The sequence below is a fragment of the Felis catus genome, chromosome B3, assembly GCF_018350175.1.
Source record: "Felis catus isolate Fca126 chromosome B3, F.catus_Fca126_mat1.0, whole genome shotgun sequence".
NCBI lineage: Eukaryota > Metazoa > Chordata > Mammalia > Carnivora > Felidae > Felis > Felis catus.
The window spans coordinates 100,021,238-100,043,536 of record NC_058373.1 but is presented as its reverse complement, the minus strand read 5'-3'; the positions used below and the strand labels follow the sequence as shown (position 1 = coordinate 100,043,536).

Genomic DNA, 22,299 nt, shown 5'->3' with positions numbered 1-22,299 from the left:
GTCTTTTTTTGGCCTGCACCGAGTCTTAGCTGATAAACTGCGCTGAGAACTAATCAACATTTTATTTGAGGCTGGTTCAGTGAGCAGGTTTTCTCTAGTAGCAGCATTAAATTGTAAGCTAATTTTTGCCAGAATGTTCTTACAGGAAGTTTGTAAGCATTATATGCTCCATTTGTTGCACAATAAAAAATGTGTCTTTTTCAAGAGAATGATATCCACAGATCTTGGTATAATTTGTTTAATGTTTACAGTTGTTAATTTCCTCTTTTTCTTGCGTGGGAAACCATTAGTTTTATTGTTAATCATAAGGGAAATTTGAGTCTATAAAGGGGAAACTAACCAAAGTCTTCTAGAAAAACTTGCTGCTTGATATTCTAAAATATGAAAGTGTTCAAATGCACAATGGTTGAATATTGTTCTAGAAGGGTACATTATTCTAGCACAGTGGCCTTCAAACATTTAAAAGCAGAACTTTTTTTCCAGTATTATTATAAATAGGACCCAATCCCAAAGTGGGAAGAGTCAGTCACCAGCTGCTCCAGCTGTGGAACACATGAAGGCAGATCCTTCCTCCTGCCCTCCCTGCAAGGAGATGAGTTTTCCTGTTGAAATTTTTCCTCCTCATTGCCCCCTGGGGGCTCTCTCAGTATTCAGGTGCTGAACAAAATTTTGATGCATTTTATTTCAAGCTTTAGCTCTTTTTGTACTACAGTCTCATTGTTCCATGCTTACAGTGTTTGTCACCCTTTTGTATTTGACCTTAATTGTCACACATTTTTTCCAACTTTAAATGACTTGTGCAGGCATACGTGTCTAGAGTTTAGGGATGAGGCAAAACTTACCTCTTGCATACCAACTCTGATTAGTGCTGACAGGAACATTATCCTGATGAATTGAGGGGACCCTCCAGGCTCTAAGGGTAGGAGCCTGCATGTAGTTGGGAGATGTGTGTACTATTGGCAAATATTTGCCTATGACTTCCGCCTTCTTTTAGTATTGACACCTGTTGTGGTTATAGTCCATTGCATTTGAAAGAGTCCTCTTCTCTTTTAGAATCTTCCCTATAGTGAAATTGGGTCAATTTCCTGTGAATTTTTTTTTCTTTAACATTTATTTATTATTGAGAGACAGAGAGACACAGAGCGTGAGCAGGGGAGGGGTAAGGAGAGGAGGAGACACAGAATCTGAAGCAGGCTCCAGGCTCTGAGCTGTCAGTGCAGAGCCCGATGCAGGGCTCCAACTCACAAACTGTGAGATCATGACCTGAGCCAAAGTCAGTCGCTTAACCAACTGAGCCATCCACGTGCCCCAATTTCCTATGAATTCTTTCACATTTTCTGCTTTAAAAATCTAGTATATGTATTTATGTTCAAGTCACTCTCCCCTTAGCTATTATTAAAACCTATAAGGCTAGGCTGGGTTATACTGTAATAACAACCCCCAAACTTCAGTGGTTTAAAGCAAGTGTTTAATTTCTGCTCTCTCTGGGTTATCTGGGAGCTTTGTCTTATGTTGTCCTCTTTCTGAGACTTGGTTCAACAGAGAAGGCCTCGTTTTTTTTTTTTATTTTTAAAAAATTTTTATTCATTTTTGAGAGAGAGCACAAGCTGGGTTGGGGCAGAGAGGCGGGGGGGGGGGGAGGGAGACGGAGAATCTGAAGCAGGCTCCAGGCTCTGAGCTGTCAGCACAGAGCCCGAAGTGGGGCCCGAACCCATGAACTATGAGATCATGACCTGAGCTGAAGTCAGATGCTTAATTGACTGAGCCACCCAGGTGCCTGAGAAGGCCTCATTTTGAGTGTTATCATTCATTATAGCAGAAGAAAAGTGAGTTGTGATTCATGAAATGTATATATTGACTCTTTCTTTAAAATTTTTTTAATGTTTATTTCCTAAGAGAAAGAGAGAGAGCATGAGCGGGGGAGGGGCAGAGAGAGAGAGGGAGACATGGAATGGGAAGCAGGCTCCAGGCTCTGAGCTGTCAGCACAGAGCCCGACGTGAGGCTCGAACTCATAAACCATGAGATCATGACCTGGCAGAAGTTGAGTGCTTAACTGACTGAGCCACCCAGACCACCCCCCCCCCCCCATATATATTGACTTTTTTTTTTTAATTTTTTAATGTTTGTTTATTTATTTATTTATTTATTTATTTATTTATTTTTTGAGGGAGGGAGAGAGAGAGCATGAGCAGCGGAAGGGCAGAGAGAGAGGGAGACACAGAATCCTAAGCAGGCTCCAGGCCTCTGAGCTGTCAGCACATAGCCTGACGTGGGGCTTGAACTTATGAACCACAAGTTCATGCCCTGAGCCAAAGTTGGATGCTCTACCAACTGAGCTACTCAGGCGCCCCTATATTGACTCTTAAAAGCTCCCAGAAGTTACATATGTCACTGTACATTTCATTGGCCAAATCAAGTCACTTCCTATTTCAAGGAAGTGGAGAAGTACAATTTTAACATGTGTAGAGAACTAGAAACATTTGAACAATCCACCATGTTTGTCAACAGATATTCTCCTTCTTACATGTAATTCATCTTTGGCCCTTCCCAATGGATATAGCCCTCAAATCCCATTCAATCACTGTACCAAGCTCAATAGTCCAAGATCTCTAAGTAATGCCCAGTAGTGTTAATGTCTTAGGACATTATAAGTTACCTGTTTCCCACCTCCACTTGGATACATAGGATAGTGTAGGGACAAATAACTATAATACATGTGCCAATTTGGAGAGGGGAAGAATGGAAGACATGCACCAGACTTCAGACTGTAGCAACTTTGAAATATCACTGGGCAGATATTGTTAGGGCTTTTGTTCTGTTCACTGGTTTCTCTAGGTCAGTGCTTCTCAAACTATCTGCTAAGAATGACCAGTTTTTTAAAATTCCAATTTACTTTGAATTTTTGTTAAATACAATAAAAATGAATTATAAGAAAAATAAAATGAAAACACCTAGCACATGACAAGCCTGTTAAAAATTTTTTAGATTCATAAAACACAAAACTGTGTAAAAAGGACTATAAAAACTTTTTGACATTTGTTCTCAATTTCTTTGTTTATCTCATTATTGTAGACCAGTATCGAATAGTTCATATTCTGGCATATGCCCTGGGGCATAGTTCTCCATGGTCCTTGGCTTTACTCTGCAAGAGGTCTTTCCGTCTTTATTATCTTTGGCCACATCTGAAGTTGGCTTTGGATAGTATGGCCCCTTTCCATGGCTGAGCAGCTTGTCAGCTTGCTCTCTGACAGTAGAAGGGTGGGGGCTAAAAAAGGACTGTGTAAGTATTAACCAGCTAGTCTCTTGGATGGCAGTGGTTCTTTGACTACCTTTCTTTGAATATCTCATTAAACATAACCAACAGCAACTATCACACGGTGTTCATCTTCTGACTACCAGCCTCCTCTCTTAGGGCCATAAAGAGGTTCATTAGCCACACAAGCCTGGGTACATGCTCATTATAAATTCATTAAGTATGTGTCACCTCCAAATTATTATAGTGACCGTTTCAGCAAATGTTTTGTCACTCCTTACTGTGGATTGCCAAGCTCCAGTCTCTGATGAAAGTTTCCTTGACTAGATCCTGAACGGTCCTTGCTTCTTGGCCTCTAAGCCAATGTTTTGGGGTTCTTGTTAAGGTAGCACCTCATTCTAGTTTGTATAATAGTGAAGATAAACTAGATTATGCTGTAGTGATGACCCCTCAAATCTCAGTAGCTTAAGGCAATAAGGTTGATTTCCTCCTATGTCACATGCTAATTGCAAATCAGTGAGGGTTCTCTGTTGTGCTCATTCTGGGACTCATGCTGAGGAACAGCCACAAATTGAGCATTTTTAATGACTGTGACAGAAGAAAATAAATCCTGCCCTATCACACACTGGCTATTAAATTGTTGCCTGAAAGAAACATGAGCTTTTGCTTACATTTATTAGCCAGATTAAGTCACACAGTGGGCACAGCTAACTCACTACAGGTGGGAGGTGCAGGAAGCTAAGTGTAATCTCAACTTCTACAGAACTGGAACTATTTACCCCATACCAATGAACTACTACACCAAGGTACCAACGTCACATTTCTCAAGGTATTCATCTCTTTATTGATATTTAGATTTTGAATCATTAAGTATTGTTTTCTATTCTACTTTCTACCTACTGGAGGGAAAAAGTCACCGAGTACCTTTTGTATCTTTGCTTTTACTCTGTTCTTGCTGGTCTTCTCATTCCCCACCCTTTCCCATCAAAATTTCTCTTCTTTTTAATTTAAAGATAATTTTATGTGGAGAACATGTCTCTGGGCAAATGCATTTTATTTTCCATGCATGTGAAATGAACAGTCTTCTGTGGCCCCACAAAGATAGGTTGGATTAATACGAGTAGAAGCTATGGAAAATTTGATTACGTACAAGTAACAACTTTAATTCTTATTTTATTTTATTCCAGTGTAGTTAACATACAGCATTGTATTAGTTTCAGGTGTACAGTGTAGCAATTCAACAATTCCATATGTTACTCAGTGCTCATCCAGATAAGTGTATCCTTAATCCCTTTCACCTGTTTCATCCCCCTGCTACCCTCCCCTCTGGTAACTCTTTGTTCCCTGTAGTTAAGAGTCTGTTTTTTGATTTGTCTCTCTTTTTTTCTTTGTTGTTTTGTTTTATTTCTCAAATTCTGCATGTGAGTGAAATCATATGGTATTTGTTTTTCTCCTACTTACTTGCTTAGTATTATACCCTCTAGATCCATCCATGTTGTTGCAAATAGCAAAATTCCACTGTTTATTTTGGCTGAATAATATTCTATTATGTGGGTGTATGTATGTGTATATATGTATGTATGTACATACTTACATATGCATACCACATTTTCTTTACTCATTTACCTATGGATGGACACTTGGGCTTCTTCCATAATTTGACTATTGCAAGTAATGCTGCAGTAAACATAGAAGTGCATATATCTTTTTATATTAGTGTTTTCATATTCTTTGGGTAAATACCCAATAGTGCAATTACTGGATCATAGGGTAGTTCTATTTTAAATTTTTTGAGGAACTTCCATACTGTCTTCCACAGTAGCTGCACCAGTTTACATTCCCACCAACAATACAGGAGGGTTCCTTTTTCTCCACATCCTTGCCCATAGTTGTTGTTTTTGAGCTTTGATTTTAGCCATTCTGACAGGTTCGAGATGACATCTCATTGTGGTTTTGATTTGCATTTGCCTGATGATGAGTGAGGTTGAGCGTATTTTCATGTGTCTGTTGGCCATCTGTGTATCATCTTTGGAGAAATGTCTGTTCATGTCTTCTCGTTTTTAAATTGGATTACTTGGGGTTTTTTGTTTTTTTGTTTTGTTTTGTTGGTTTTTTTTGGTTTTTGTTTTTTGGTTTTTTTGGTGTTGAATTATGTAAGTTCTTTATATATATTTTGGATACTAACCCTTTCTTGGATATGTTATTTGCAAATCTTCTCCCATTCAGTAGATTGTCTTTTAGTTTTGGTAGCTGTCTCCTTTGCTGTGCAGAGCTTTTTATTTTGATATAGTCCAAATAGAATGACTTTAACTTTTCAATCAAAATGAAAAGGTATTTAAAGAGTCAGATGGTTTTATATAAGACTTCAAAAGTCCCCTTGGTGTCTTCCCCTTCCAATTTCTTATTCCTTAGGGGGAAATATTTCAATTGTTCCCTATTTCTTTTGGCATTCATCTTCCTATTTCCGATAAGCTTGGCTTTTGGTCTTCTGAAAGTGAAGATTTAGCTCTTTTATTTCTTTTCCCACACTAATTGTATGTTCCCTTACTTTCTGTCTCCCCATCCTCTGAACTGTGGTTGTCATAGATTTGGTTAAATCATTATTCAGTGTTTATTTTATTAAGACCACATAAACTATATTTCTGGTTGATCTCTGTAATATTCTCTGCTTTAAGTAATTACTTAAATAATCAAATTTATCAAAGATGGAAAAATTGCAAAGGTTATAGTTACTAATGAATTCCTATCCCTGAAAATATGTATGTCAGAATAATCACCAACATCTCTAATTGACCAAATGCGTAGTACTTCAACATCTATAATTTCATTTGTCCAATGAGATAGATGTGGGAAAGTATTCTAGCACTGAATGTGCAGTTAGACCTTTTACTGCTACAAAATTCATTCTAGGGGAAAAAATAATGTGTTAACCCTACTGTCCAATTTAGTGTTAAAATAACTGAATTATAACCACAAGTCCAGGAAAAATTATATTTATACTTGACTCGTTCAAATGTACTTTTACTTAAAAGGTTCATTTTTAATTAGGTTTTGGTTATTTCCTATAGTAAATACATTACATAGTTATTCCCTTAGCCTCAGGATGCATGCATTTCCCTTCCCCCCAATAAAGAAAATATTGAATGACCTATTTTAAACTATCCTCATTAATATAAAGTGGCTTTAAAATACACTGGTTTAAAATGGCTAAAATGTGTAATCAATGTTAATGCCAAGGATACTCCCTAATTATATCAGTAAAATTACTTTTTTATATGCCTCTCACTCACAGTCCTCACTCATTCTACTTGAATTTTTGAACTCTTGGCTCATTATTAAATATTGATGACAAATTTGTTCACTGATATAAATTAGCTCTAATGAAAAGAATGTTAAGAAGTAATTAGTAATTAGCTCCTTTTTTAGGAATACCTGCTTTTAAAGGAGAGGTATTATATGCTTACTGATTGTATTGAAAGAGCAGATTAAGTATCTAGTACAATTTTCCCTAAATTTTCATTCTTTTATTATTTCTTATAGAAAGTCTACCCCTCTCATTCTGAGTAATTTTTTGCTATTTTTTTCTGTCTCTTGTTTTGAGATAGTGATCTTTTGTTTGAAAGGTAGGGGTTCTATTTGAAATTAAAAAAAATTAAAAATCTCACCTATACCTGTGGGTATGTCTCTCCATTCTGGAAGTATGATATTTTTATATTATATTAATTTTCCTAAACTGTCTTCTTTTAGAACTTAGATACTATAGATCATCAGTGGAAGACTTCCTGAAAGAAGAAATTGTTGGAGAGAAATTTGAAAGTGGCAAAATGGGAGACAAAGAATTGACAACAGATGTAGAGGACAGCATGGAAGTAAGTGCAGCATGGAAGAAGAGAGGAGAGTATTAAAACAAGTCTGAGTTCAGAAGGTAGAGTTGAATTAAAACTTGGGTTGAAAAAAATATTTAAATGTCTAAGCTGTATAAGTCTAAGTCATATACTTAAAAAAGTATATTTATGGGGCACCTGGGTGGGTCAGTCAGTTAAGCATCTGACTTCAGCTCAGGTCATGATCTCACTGTTGGTGAGTTCAAGCCCCGTGTTGGGCTCTGTACTGATGGCTCAAGCCTAAAGCCTGCTTTAGATTCTGTGTCTCTCTTGCTCTCTTTCTCTCTGCCCCTCCCCCACTTGTGCGCGTGCACTCTCTCTCTCTCTCTCTCTCTCTAAAATAAACATTAAAAAATTATAAACAAATAAAATTAAAACTATACTTAGAAGGAACGTTATTAGTTTTTTAAATATGAAATTTATTGTCAAATTGGTTTCCAAGTTTTTTTTTTTTAATTTTTATTTACTTTTGAGAGAGAGAGAACATGCATGCATGCATAACAGGGGAGGGGAAGAGAGAGAGCGAGACAGAGGTTTCGAAGCAGGCTCTGTACTGATAGCTGCTAGCCCCATGTGGGGTTCCAACTCATGAACTGCAGGATCGTGACCTGAGCCGAAGTTGGTCGCTCAACCAACTGAGCCACCCAGGTGCCCCTTAAATAGTTTTAATAGCTATCTTCCAGGAAATTTAAAGTAAAAAGAATGTAAACATAATAGATGTAGGTTTTGGATGCCTCACTCCCATGGTAATGGTATGAAATAACTATTTGAGTATTCATTGTAAATCTACTTTGTGTAGAGAAAGATAAAATGACCAATTTAAAACAAGGATTGGATAAGGTTTGAGACTTAGTTTTAGAACCCTTAAAAATGACAATTAGCTTAACATACTCTAGTAAAGATCTATTAAACATAAAATATTTCATATTGTATTTTCTGGATATCTTTGATATCTTTTGCAAGTATCCAGAATCAATTGTATTATCAAATCAATGTCATTATAGATATCCCTCTCAAATGTTTACTAGAAGGAAATAGGAAAGTATTAACAAAATCAAATACGTAAGTAATGTCTTACATTATTCTTCTTGCAGATTTTACTTCATTCATTTGTTTAACAAATTTATTCAGCAAAACTTTGTTGAATACCTACCGTTGCTAGGTATTGTCCTAGGCAACAGAACACAGCAGTGAACAAAACAGACAAAAATCTCCTGCCCATGTACAACTACAGCTGATGATGTCTTCCAGTTTCAATATATATAGAGTTGGCATCTCTTTTGTCATGATGTGCATTTTTTATAAGTCAGCAGTAGACTCTCTATCAGAACTGAGCCCTCAGAAATACTTCAGTACATTGCAACCGGGAAAAGCCTCCTTAGCTTATTTTTGTCAAGCCGGTAAGTATTTTTTATATTCTGATGTGATTTTTGTGATGTTTCTCTTGCTGTTTAATCAGTAGTATTGCTGGGATACTGTCAAGATTAGTATTATGTGCTATAAAGCTGTTACTAAAATATATATGCCTGAGTTTAAATCATGATTGTGCCAGTTGACCTTCTGTGTGATTTTGGTTAAATCACTTAGCCTCTCTGTGTTTTTGTTGTCATCCACAATGAGGAAATAATACTTTATAAATTTGTTGTGAGGATTAAATGACTTTATTCATGTGACTTAGTCTTTAGTAAATACCAGATAAGAATTAGCTATTAGTAGAGTAACACCTGAATTTCATCCAGTCCTTTAAAAAAATTTTTTTAGTATATGTGCTGCCGAAGCGAGCACTAAAAAAATTTTTTTATAACATTTATTTATTTTTGAGAGAGAGAGAGAGACAGACAGAATGTGAGTAGGGGGAGGGGCAGAGCAGAGAGAGAGGGAGACACAGAATCTGAAACAGGGTCCAGGCTCTGAGCTATCAGCACAGAGCCTGTTGTGGGGCTCAAACCCATGAACCGCAAGATCATGACCAAAGCTGAAGTCCGATGCCTAACCAACTGAGCCACCCAGGCGCCCCTCATCTAGTCATTTCTGAAAGTATACTTCTTGATATTTTTAGCAAGTGGATATGTTTAAAGTATTTTAAACTTTAAGTGAAGAATTAGTAATGCTTTTATTTAATACTCTGCTTTAGTATACCATTAATTACACTGATTAACCGATGTAAGTATTGAACATAACTAAAAATGTAATGGTCTCATTTAAGTCTTTATGCCTTAAAAAATACTATTCCTGGAATTAGTAAGTGAAATTAATCCACGTTTCTGTTGATTCTTATAATTGTGATTTGAAAATGGTATTTTAAAGTCATTTCAAAAGTTTTGTGCATGTATACACGTGTGTTGTGTATATGGAAACTTGGAAAAATAATGCCGAATGTTAGCTTTGAATTAAACATTTATTTATTCTTATTTTAGAAATTTTAAAAATTCACTTACAAAATTAAAATCATCATAAAAACATTAGAAATAAGAATAATGAGGCAATAAGAAGTAAGGGTATAAAATTATATAACCAGGTATGTTCACTTGATTATTGGTTGTATTGTATATACTTGTTGGGCAAACCAATCCATTTCTTTTTCAGTTTGCAGCTTTGGGCCTTAATTTTAAAAATTCATCTTTCCTAAGGAACGAGCCATAAAACATTCATAAAACATTTCTTATTTTAGATTCTCCAAGAACTTCCATATTTCTTGAAGAACTGAATGAGGCTGTTAAACCTCTCCAGGACTTTGGAATTTCAGTTGCAAAGGTAGAAAGATATTTTTTTGTTACTAAATTATTAGTGACAAACATTTTATAATTATATGACTTAATGCTGAGTATCTAAAAATACTTACGTTTCAGATCTTTTTCCAAACTGGAAAAATATTTTTTTTCTACCTTTTTTTCATAAGAAAGAACAGAAGCACAGAAGATACTTCCAGATTATGGTGTAAATTAGTACATGTAGATAAACAAAAAAGCTGTTCAGAATTTTTTGTTAGCTTAGAACTTAATTTGTTTTATAAACTGTTTCAGTTTTTAATGCTATACTTAGGCTTTTTTGCTTTGTTTTGCCTGACAAATATAGTAGATCTCCACATTCAACTATTTATTAAATTTCTATTAGCACAAACTGAAGTATCAAAATTGAGGCAATTGAAGTATTTTTTGTTTTCTGTTCTTCTAAGTCTTTATAATTGCTTATGTTGCAGTTTTTCCTTTATTTTTAGGACAAAGTCAAAACAGCCTAACTTGAAATGACGTATTTAATTTTTTTCTCAAAAAATGTTCAAACTTGCCATGGAGTATTATGGAAAATTTCCACATGCATCATGGATTAGATAGCTACATGAGCTTTTCATTTACTTTAATCTTAGAATTTGTACCTCAGAAAATTATAACCCAGTGATATTATAACCCAGTGATTATTAAATTCTGTCAGATTAGTGTCTACCTGACTTTCTGTGTACATTTATTCTTTCTTAGTTCATTAGCCTTCTGCTTCTGAGAGATGGTTGCTGACCCACTTGGTCCCTGCAGCTAGAGTTTCCAGGGCAGGAAGCATAGAAAGGTTAACTAACCTTGCCTATTAAAGGGAAACTCTTCCCTCTATCCACAGAACACTTCTGACATCAAATGTGTGAGTTTTCTACACCAGTCATTTATGATACTGACCACCCATGTAACCCAGATCTCACAGGTTAAGGGCTTAGTCCTATAAGATTGCCCTCTACTTCAGATGCCAATCATAGGGAGTAGATTCTTAGGTTGCCTACAACTTCTGTCTGACTTGGCTATAAACTGGGAGCTCTCAAAACCCCCTCCTTGCTTGTTCAATAATTTGCTGTAATGGCTCTCAGGACTCAAGAAAACACTTTGTGTACTATTACTGGTTTATTATACGTGATAGAACTCAGGAACAGCCAAATGTAAAAGATGCATATGGCAAGGTCTGGAAGCCTTGAGCACAGGAGCTTCTGTCCTCTTGTAGTATGGGGTGTTTCACCTTCCCATTACTTAGATGTGTTCACCAGCCTGGAAGCTTTCAAGCCCTGTTATTTAGGGGTTTTATGGAGATTCCGTTATGTGGGCACGATTGAGTAAATCATTGGCCACTGGTGATTGGCTTTATCTCTAGCGCAGAGGATGGGAGATGGGGCAGAAAGTTCAATCTTCTAATCATGCCTTTGTCTTTTTAGTGAGCAGCCCCCATCTTGAAGCTATCTAGGGCCCCCCAGTGATCAGTGTTTTAGCATGCAAAAAGATACTCTAGGAGTTTCCAAGGGTCTTAGAAGCTCTTCTATAAGGAACTGGGGTTAAAGACCAAGTGTTAGAACAAAAGATACTCCTAGCCCTCCTGTCACTCAGGAAATAACAAGGGTTTTAGGAATGTGTGAGGAACCAGGGGAAAAGACCAATTCTATATTTCTATGTCACTGCTAAACACTTAAAAAAAAGTCTTTTCTTAATTCTGTATGTAACTGGGTTAACTTTGAACAGCTGATTACACTCTAGAATGATAATGGTGCTCATCTTTGAGGAGCTTTTAATAAAATTCTAGACTAAAGTTTAGAGATGAAATACTAAGTTGGTATGACATTCAAAAGGGATAATCATACTATTTATTGAGTAACTAGTAACTGTATATCTGGTAACTAAAATAGAATATTAAAGTTCATGCCTAGAGTGTTGTTGCCTTTATGAACTAACAAAACGTAAAGTCTTGATTTTACAGTTGAGGATGCTAAGCTGTGTGGAAAGAAGACTGGTGAATAAGGCAGACAAATATTAAGTACCTAGCTCACTCTCTGCACATAATAAATATTTGGTAAATGTTTATGACATTGAAATGAGCTGCTTCATTTAGTTTTTTAGGTAGATATGTGATAAAGACCCAGTTTATTTCTTTGGACAGTTTAGATCCTAAATAGGGGAGTTAAACACAAATCACTTCAATAAGTAGCAGAACATGATCGTTGTAATATGAGATACAGATAAAATGCCACTGAGGTTTAAAGAAGGGAAGCTCATATCTGATTGTCATGGCAGAAGGTCACGTATGGTATTTGGAAAGACTTTACAAAAAGTAGCATTTTGAGATTGTCTTGAAAAGTTAAGATTTCAGGAGGCAGAGGTAGATGAAGAAAACACTAAAATATAAATGTACTAAATGTTCCAGTTAAGACAAAGATTGCCAAGCTGGGTGCAATAACCAAACCCAAATGTATGCTATTTAGAAATCCATCTTAAAATAAAGTCAGTCTTCAGATATCTTCGAAGTATTGAAGGAAGGAAAAAGATGTATCATTAAGTGATGACCAAAAGGAGGCTGGTATAGTTATCTTACTATATCAAAGTAGACTTTAAAACAAAAAACCTTTGAATCATCTTTGACTTTGTCATAACCAACCCATCAATAAACCTTTAGGTTCTACTATCAAAACTTCCCAAATCTTAGCACTTCCTGCACCTCCACTTTGACCCCTGTTGTCCAGACCTTCATGACTTCTCATCTGGGAAACTACCATAGCCTTCTAATAATTGGCCTTTCTCCTTTCACTCTTGTCCTACTAAATTCTTCTCTATGCATAAGTCAAATGTGTCAGGTCACATTGCTACCCCTCCAAAAGGCTTCCTGTTACAGTTAGGATAAACTTGAAACTCTTCACTCTTATGGACACTGGCTTCCTCTCATTTCTTTTTCTGCCTCTCCAACTGGCTCAGTTTGTTCCTGACACCTACAAGTCATCTTTTTGTTACCTGAACCTGCTTGATGTATTATTTCTACAAGGCCTTTGCAAGTATTTTCTCTTCTGTCAGAACTCCTCTTTTCAACATACTTATATAATAGTATGCATCACTACTTTGCTTCAGTTCTTTGTGCAAAGGTCACCTCCCCTCCCCCCGCCAAGCCTTCCTTGATTACCTGTATAAAATGTCCTGTTACATACTATCCCTTTACTGTTTTTTTAATTTGTGGGACTTAATGCTACATATTAATTAGTTTTTAAAATTGTCTGTCTCTACTTTTAGAATGTAAGTTCTAAAGATAAAAATCTTTGTTTGGAACTTAATTGTGCCCCCAGTGACTAGAAGAGTGACTAACATATGGTAGGTGTTCATATATATGTTAAACGGCTGAATGGAAAAAAAATCTATTGTCCTAATGTCAACCATCCCCTATGCTCTGACTTAAAAAAATTTTTTTTTAGTGTTTATTTTTGAGAGAGAGAATGCAAGCAGGGGAAGGGGCGGGGTGGGGTGGACAGAGGATCTGAAGCGGACTCTATGCTGACAACAGAGAGCCCAATGTGGGGCTCGAACTCACATACCACGAGATCGTGACCTGAGCTGAAGTTGGCCACTCAACTGATTGAGCCACCCAGGTACCCCTAAAGAATTCTTTAAAAAGTTACATATGCTAAAATTCACTCTTTTTGGTTATGGCAGTATTCCAACTTTTAATTCTAATTTCTCTATTCCTGATATTTTTTCTGAGTATCAGTTCTCCTTTTGTAGCTTTGAAAACAAATGTAGCTTCCCTAGTTGTCATTCTGCTTCCTCAAACTCCGTTAAAATTAAATTGAATGACATACATACAAAACAACCAACCCATTTAAAAAACAAAACCAAAACTTACAAAATCTAAAATGAAATGACTGTTTTTCTTCTAACCTTAGTTTAGTGCAAATTTTGTTGGTGGCTACCCTTTGCCCCATCTAGAAACCTCTTCATTCTTTTTATCTCCTTCTTTTTTCCTTTATTCCCTACTGCGTACACATGCTCAGTCTTCCCCCTAGTTTTACTTACTGTATTGGTGAGAAATCTCTCAAATCTCTTCTGTCCTTTTCTGCTTTACTTCAGATCTCATTCATCCTTGCCCTGTACTGAGGTGATACTCGTTTAACTTTCCTGCTTATCTTTGTGTTCCCTTGCCTTCCATTACATCTTCATGTTGCTGTTTCTGTTGCATCATCCTCAGCAAGGGTTTATCCTTTAAAGATGCTTCATGGTCCATAATTACTGCTGGCACTGTCTTGTCTGTTTTTTGTCAGGAAGAAGTGGGAAAAGTGTAAGTCAGCTCTCCTTTAAGAACCTTCTTTGATCCGACCCCAGTAACTTCTCCCTAACATTGTTTGGCCATCTATAGTTGTTGGGGAACCTGGAAAAGTCTTTCACTGGGGACATTTGTGTTTAGGGAAGTTCTGTTAATAAAACAAAAGGGAAGGATGGATTTTGGATAAGAAACCAGCAGTGGGGCATCTGGGTGGCTCAGTCAGTTAAGCATTTGACTCTTGATTTCAGCTCAGGTCAAGATCTTGTGGTTCATGAGATTGAGCCCCATGTTGGGCTCTACACTGACAGTGCGGGGTCTGCTTGGGATTGTCTCTCTCTCCCTGTCTCTCTCTGCCTCTCTCTCTCTCTCTCTCTCTCTCTCTCTCTCTCTCTCTCAAAATAAACAAATGTTTAAAAAGAAAGAAAAAAAAAATAGAAACCAGCAGTATCTGCCGTACCTGTGTTCCAGCTGCTGAGATGCTTTCATGCTCTCAACTTACCACTTACTTCTGCTTCTTGGCTTTCGCTCATGATTTTTTGTCCTGCCTAAATGGTTTCTTTCCTTTTCTACCTGGTTACCTCGTACTTGTTCCATAAGATTGAATTAAATTTAAACTCTTAAGTATAATTAAATATAACTCTTAGGTATAGAAACACTTTCTTTCTCTGAGGTAACCCACTTGAATAAATGAGCAATTATAGGATACAAATCAGAAAGAAAAGTAAAATAAAAAATGTGAGGGGATCCTGGGTGGCTCAGTTGGTTAAACGTCTGACTTTGGCTCAGGCCATGATCGCACAGTTCACAAGTTCAAGCCCTGCATTGGACTCTGTGCTGACAACTCAGAGTCTGGAGCTTCCTTCAGAGTCTGTCTCCCACTCTCTCTGCCCCTCCCCCACTCGTGCTCACTCTCGCTCTCTCTCAAAAATAAACATTAAAAAAAAATTTTTTTTAATTTGACCTGGAGACAGATTTTACTGTTTAATTTTCCTTCTTGTTTCCATAACCAAGAAACTTGACCTTTTGATATATACTCTAAACCTTAAATATAATCTCTTAAAGGTTAATTGTGTCAAAGAAGAAACATCAAGATACTGTGGAAAAGAAAAGGATTTGATGAAAGTGTATTTATTCAGGTAAACTGTTTTTGAGTGTGATAGCCAAATTAAAGCTATACTTCTAGAATATTAAAATATATAAAATATCACTAAGCCAGGATAAAGTTGTATGCATGGGGGATTATATGAAGTTTAGCAAATGGTCTAAGTCCTAGATTTGTTATCTGAACTTTAGCTTCTTTAGCTATAAAATTAGTTAAAATAGGTATAACAGCTACCTCACAGACTTGTTTTGAATATTACATGAGAATTCTTATGTAAACTACTACTATAAGTGCCTGGAAAGTAAGCATTTAACAAAGTTAGTGTTTTTTTTTTTTTTATTATTATTATTTTTTATTTTTTTATTTAAAAAAAAATTTTTTTTTAACATTTATTTATTTTTGAGACAGAGAGAGACAGAGCATGAACGGGGGGAGGGCCAGAGAGAGAGGGAGACACAGAATCTGAAGCAGGCTCCAGGCTCTGAGCTGTCAGCACAGAGCCTGATGCGGGGCTCGAACTCACGGACCGTGAGATCGTGACCTGAGCGAAGTCGGACGCTCAACCGACTGAGCCACCCAGGTGCCCCAACAAAGTTAGTGTTTTGAGTAGATCTCTCAGGTCCATATTTGGGTGTGAAAGAAAGGTATTTTTGAGACATCTGCCAGTGTCCCAGTTACAGATTCCTCTCCACTTTGGTCTGCTAGTCTCTCTGAAGTTTCTCAAAATCTTTTTGTCAAACTCTTGGGATTTGGCCTAAGAAGTGAGGACAGATACTGTCTCCTCAGACCAATTGCTGAGGACACTTGTTTGTCTCTCCTATTTGTCTCCTTCCCAGCCCATTTAGGGAATCTGTGTGTATGTGACAAGGAGGTTGGTAGGAAGCTGTGTTGAGACTTATGTGTTTTCCTAGTTTTTTTTGCCAAGTTCTGGGCCTACACTCTTCCAAGTCAACATATTTATTGAACGTATATTCAATAAATATTTGTGCATATTTTACCGTCAGCACGCTGATAGGTGAATGGGATAATGGATAACACCCAGGCTCTTAACATCAAAGAACTTACAACCTACTGTATTAGAGAGACAAGAAAAATGAGTTCCAGGGAAATATTTCTGTAATGCTTTTTTAAAATTTTTTTATAGGGGCAACATCTTACTGAGAGAATTCCCTACTGATACCTTGTTTGACGTGAATGCCATCATTGCTCATGTTCTCTTGTAAGTATAGGGGGTACTCATTCACTTATTGTTAACAATCTCTTGATTTCATTTTAGAAAACCAAAACCCATTAAAATATTTTAGGGTTTTAACATTATATTCATAGGCATTAATTTCACACAAATTACTGGTCTATCTTCCTACATAGAGGATCTAAAATTTCTTGACTGGCAAAGGATACAGATACATCTTTGTATAAAAGTAGGAGAGGGCACAGCAGGACCACATGGTCATAGTATTGCTTTTGCTTTTGAATGTACCTGTGAAGTAAGGATTTTACCAGGTAAGAAGTTTGTCTTTGCTGTTCTCACTAGGAGTTTTAAAATGTCTGGCATGCTTCTGACCCCAGCCTGATTTTTCTGGAGTCTGTAGCTCTGTGCCTGGCCAGTAGGTACAGAAACTGTGCAGATAGTCTCAACACACATTGTAGTGTTTACTGAGAGAGAGAGTGAATCTAAATTTAACTTCTATGGCATGGAGTCTTTAGACCTGGGGTTTAGGCCTATGTGGAGTCCATTTGTGCAGTCTCCTCCTGAATGAAGTCTGATACTCTCTTTGGTGACACAGCTGGAAACTACAACTTCATTAGGGACACAAGTTAACGTGGACTTTTCCAGTTTAATGTTGCGCTTGGACTCTTGGCCACTAAGACCTTTGCTGACACTGAGTGTGTCTGTTTTCTGCTTGGCTCCCCTCTTTCTTCTCTCTGACTGGATTCCCATAAAAATTGGATGAAAGTTAAATGACAAGACACAAAACATAAAGGTGGAAGGTTGTGGTTATCACTTTGCAAATGGATACTTTTAAATGTTCTAGTACTAATTATATATTAATGAAAAGTTCTTAGAACTCGTTGATAACCATGGAGTCTAAGGCCTGTAGACCAAGAAGCCAGTTGTAGAGGGTGAACAATGGCCTTTTGAAGAGGAATTCCAAAGAGCTGCTAGGCTGTGCAGAGACTTCCCCCCCCCTAGAGAAAGGTGTCTTCAGGGTGGGGGTCATAAAAAGCTTAGCAAAGTCCTAGTTTTAATAGATATGATGCTTGTTCTCAAGAAGCTCCCTAGTTTCTGCCATTTTTACAGTGGATAACTGATAACAATCTTTGACCCAGATATGAGAAGGTGAAGAGACAGAGAAAGAAGATTCTTTGAGGGTTAGGGAGGCAATACTAAGATTTAAGATTGTCTTTGACAAGTTTGATAGCAAATCCTGGAGCAGCAGGCCCATGTTGGACAACCTGCTGACAAAGTGGTTTTAAAACAATTGGGCCTTAGTGTGGAGAGGCTGTCGATTCTGGGAACTGGTTACCCCTTGGGGCTTGTGTCATTCAATCCTGCTGTAGTAGTTTCCTATTCCTAGTGCTGTGCTAATGCTGATTCATAGAATACTAATTCCACAAATAGATGATTCCCCATGTTTCTGCTATGTACCTGATACTCAGTAGGCATTGGGGATACATAATAGAAAAATATATGACTTCTGTTCTCTAGGAATTTAGTGTTTTGTTAGATACATAAACAGAAAATATTATGTAGTAAGTAAAATAGAAGTTTGATGCATAAGGCTTAAGGATCCACAGCATAGAGAATGGTTACTTGTGTCTAGAATGATGGTGGATATTTGTTAAGAAGGCTTCCTGATGGATGTAGCACTTGGGATGACTCTTAAAGGATAAGTGAGGGTTTGCTTGGTGAAGAAACAGAAGGTGGGGAGATCAGGGGACGCTGTGAGCAAATGCATAGAGGTTAGAATAGTTTGGAGGGGGCAGTTTTTACTGGAGTATGAAATGTGAAGCAGGACATGAGAGCAGAAAAGTAGGTATGGGGTCAGATGAAGAGATATGTGTTTACCATGTAAAGAAGTTGTGGCTTTTGGGGTAGCCACTGAAGAGTTAGGAGTTCAGCTCCAGGCCAGAATCTTTGTGTCATCTATCAGGCCTGACAACAGGCATTTACAGGCTATGTCTGGTAGGCCTCATGGGGGAAGGTGTCCTGCCCACACCAGACTTGGTGCATGCCCACTGCATTGCAGTTTTCTAGAGAAAGTTAAGGTCTAACTATCAAGCACCTCACCAGTTCCAGTCCCTGAGGCCAGACATGCTCATGGGTACACCTGTATTTTTAGCCCAAGTGTCTCTATTCGAAGGCCTCATTATCAGGGACCTTGGCTGAGGCACCTCCTAGGTGCTTCCACTAAGACCTTATCAAGGGTCTTTGGTTGAGACACGTTTCTCCACTTAGTACCATTCCACTTCTGGCTCCTCCCCCTTTTTTTCTCCTGAGCCCCGGAGTCCATAAAGAGTCAGGAGCCATTTGTTTGGGGCCCCTGGGAATGCAATGCCTCCCTGCACCTGAACTATACCCATATGACTCTGGCCTAATGCCAACCCATGGTCAGTGGGGCAAGGAATGGAACATTGTGGAGCTGGTGCCTCTCTTTTGGCCTCTGGCTCTTGCTATCACAGTAGGTGAATAAAGGCTTGATTGTTAAGTTTGGCTCACTGTCCTAACTGACCACCTCAACACCTGATTGCTCAACAGAGGATTTTAGGCAGATAAGTGATGTGATCAGAATAGTACTTGAAAGCTTTTTCTGGTGGGTGTGAGACAGATTTGTGAAGTCCAAGCACACATAGAAACCATTGTGTGTCCATTATGTAATCTAGGGAGATAAAATAAAGATAGCAAAGAGGGGATTTTCTTTTTAATGCTTAGGAGGTGAAATTAACTGGATTTAGTAAAAGTTAATTTGCTTACAAACATAAAACTACAAACTCTAGTTAATCCCTAATCTCTTCTTTTCTGTCTTTCCAATCTCACTCTATCCCAAATCCTTTCTGATCAACATCTGAAGTAGGCAAGGAAGGACAGGTTTACAGGGGAAGAGGAATCTACTTTAACAAGGGAATGCCCATCAGACCTGAGTCTAGAGTAGGCAGCTGTGGGGATTTGAGCCCTTGGGGAGTACAGGTCTAGGTGTTGTCAACATACAAGTTATCCAGGGAGCATCCTACACAAGACCAACACTTATGGGAAGAAGAAACTGAGGGGGAAAAATAAATTTCAAGAAAGAAGAATTGTAAAGAGGTAATGTCCTCATTTTAATTTAAAATGTAAGAAAAATGACTTGTGAAATATAGTATTTTACAAAAATTTTCAGTAGTGATATTTAGAATGTTGAAGGACTGTGTTAAATCGTGTGCCATATCATAGCTGCACCTTCCAAATAACCATGAGGGAAAAAACGCCTTCCATTCTGTCATCCTACTTTTATGTGCTAAAACCATCAGTTTGAAATACCCAGTGTCTGGCAAGAGTTTCTCCCTCCTGTACTCTTTTGCAGTTACGTACTGTTCATTGAAATGAACTGCTGTTTGGTATCTTTTGCCCATTTTTCTATCATGTTTGAACTTTATTCTTATTAACTTCTAGATACTTTATATGAGGGAAACAAACTATCTTTCCTACCCCAAGGTTGTCATTTACCTTGTGAATTTCCTTTTTATTTAAAGAATTATCTGTGCAAATTTATCTTTTCTCTTTTGACTTGTAGATGATACGCTTTACTGTGGTTTCCTTTATGCCATTGCTACAAAATAATTTACCCCTTTAAAAAAATGAATACCTTTTGGTTTTTCATTTATTTATTTTTTATTTATTTTTAAAACATTTTTCCAATTTTATCTATTATTTTTTTGGTTTCAAGATTAAAAAAAAATTTTTTTTAATGTTTATTATTGAGAGAGAGACAGAGCATGAGTGGGGGAGGGGCACAGAGAGAGGGAGACACAGAATCCAAAGAAGGCTCCAGGCTCCGAGCTATCAGCACAGAGCATGACATGGGGCTCGAACTCACAAACCGTGAGATCATAACCTGAGCTGAAGTCGGACACTTAACTGACTGAGCCACCCAGGTGCCCCAGTTTCAAGATTTTTAAAAAACACTTAACTGATTTTATTTATTTTTAAGTTTTTAATTTAAATTCTAGTTAATACATAGGATATTTGGCTCCATCCATGTTGTTGGAAATGGCAAGATTTCATTCTTTTGATGGCTGAATAATATCCCATTGTGTGTACATACTACATCTTCTTTATCCATTCATCAGTTGATGGACGTTTGGGCTCTTTCCATAATTTAGCTATTGTCCATAGTGCTGCTATAAACATCGGGTGCATGTGCCACTTCAAATCTGTATTTTTTTATCCTCTGGGTAAATACCTATTAGTGCAATTGCTGGGTTGTAGGGTAGTTCTATTTTTAACTTTTTGAGGAACTTCCATACTGTTTTCCAGAGTGGCTGCACCAGTTTGCATTCCCATCAACAATCCAAGAGGGTTCCCCTCTCTCCACATCCTTGCCAACATTTGCTGTTTTGTGTATTGTTATTTTTAGCCATTCTGACAGGTGTGAAGTGATATCTCATTGTAGTTTTTTTTTTTTTTTTTTTTTTTTTTTTTTTTTTTTTTTTATTTAGTTTTGAGAGAGAGAGAGAGGAACAGCACGAGTGGGGTAGGGACAGAGAGAGAGGGAGACACAGAATCCAAAACAGGATCCAGGATCTGTGCTGACAGCACAGAGCCTGATGCAGGGCTCAAACTTGTGAACCATGAGATGATGACCTGAGTTGAAGTCAGGCACTTAACTGACTGAGCCACCCAGGCACCCCACTCATTATAGTTTTGATTTGCATTTCCCTGGTGATGAGTGATGTTGAGCATCATTTCATGTGTCTATTGGCCATCTGTGTGTCTTCTCTGGAAAAATGTCTATTCATGTCTTCTGCCCATTTCTTAACTGGATTATTTATTTTGGGGTGTTGAGTTTGATAATTTCTTTATAGATTTTGAATACTAACCCTTTATCAGATTTGTCATTTACAAATATCATCTCCCATTCCATAGGCTGCCTTTTAGTTTTGTTGATTGTTTTCCTTCACCGTGCAGAAGCTTCTAATCTTGATGAAGTCCCAATAGTTCATGTTTGCTTTTGTTTCCCTTGCCTCCAGTGACATGTCTAGTAAGAAGTTGCTCTGGCCAAGGTCAAAGAGGTTGTTAGCTGTGTTCTCCTTTAGGATTTTGATAGTTTCCTGTCTCACATTTAGGTCTTTCATCCATTTTGAATTTATTTTTGTGTATGGTGTATGAAAAGTGGCCCAGTTTCATTTTTCTGCATGTTGCTGTCTAGTTTTCTCAACACCATTTGTTGAAGAGACTTTTTTCCATTGGATATTCTTTTCCTGCTTTGTCAAAGATTAGTTGACCATATAGTTATGGGTCCATTTCTGGGTTTTCTGTTCTATGCGTCTGTTTTTGTGCCAGTACTATACTGTCTTGATGACTACAGCTTTGTAATATAGCTTAAAATCTGGAACTGTAATGTTTCCAGCTTTGCTTTGCTTTTTAGGACTGGTTTGGCTATTCAAGGTCTTTTGTGGTTCCATACAAATTTTAGGAATGTTTGTTTTAGCTCTGTGAAAAATGCCTGAGGTATATTGATAGCAGTTGCATTAAGTGTGTAGATTGCTTTGGGTAGTATAGACATTTTAACAATATTTGTTCTTCTAATCCATGAGCATGGAATGTTTTTCCATTTCTTTGTGTACTCTTCAGTTTCTTTCATAAGTGTTCTATAGTTTTCAGAGTACAGGTCTTTTACCTTTTTGGTTAGGCTTATTACTAGGTGTCTTATTGTTTTGGTACAATTGTAAATGGGATCAATTCCTTGATTTCTCTTTCTGATGCTTCATTATTGGTGTATAGAAATGCAGACAGTTTCTATATGTTGATTTTGTA

The 22,299-nt window shown here is 37.3% G+C and overlaps 1 protein-coding gene across 4 annotated transcripts in view; it reads left to right on the top strand.

Annotated features, from left to right (window-relative positions):
- TXNDC16 (thioredoxin domain containing 16) overlaps positions 1–22,299 on the top strand; it is a 138,920-nt gene that overhangs the window by 1,728 nt on the left and 114,893 nt on the right. For 3 of the 4 annotated variants that reach the window (XM_045059919.1, XM_006932861.5, XM_019833019.3), the window contains exons 2-6: positions 7,002–7,123; positions 8,233–8,538; positions 9,810–9,892; positions 15,245–15,318; positions 16,429–16,503. In XM_045059919.1, the coding sequence (XP_044915854.1) occupies positions 8,376–8,538; positions 9,810–9,892; positions 15,245–15,318; positions 16,429–16,503 (395 nt within the window). In that variant the 5' untranslated portion in view covers positions 7,002–7,123; positions 8,233–8,375. Of the gene's footprint in view, positions 1–7,001; positions 7,180–8,232; positions 8,539–9,809; positions 9,893–15,244; positions 15,319–16,428; positions 16,504–22,299 lie in introns of all 4 variants that reach the window. The other variant, XM_006932862.5, reaches the window with a different exon arrangement.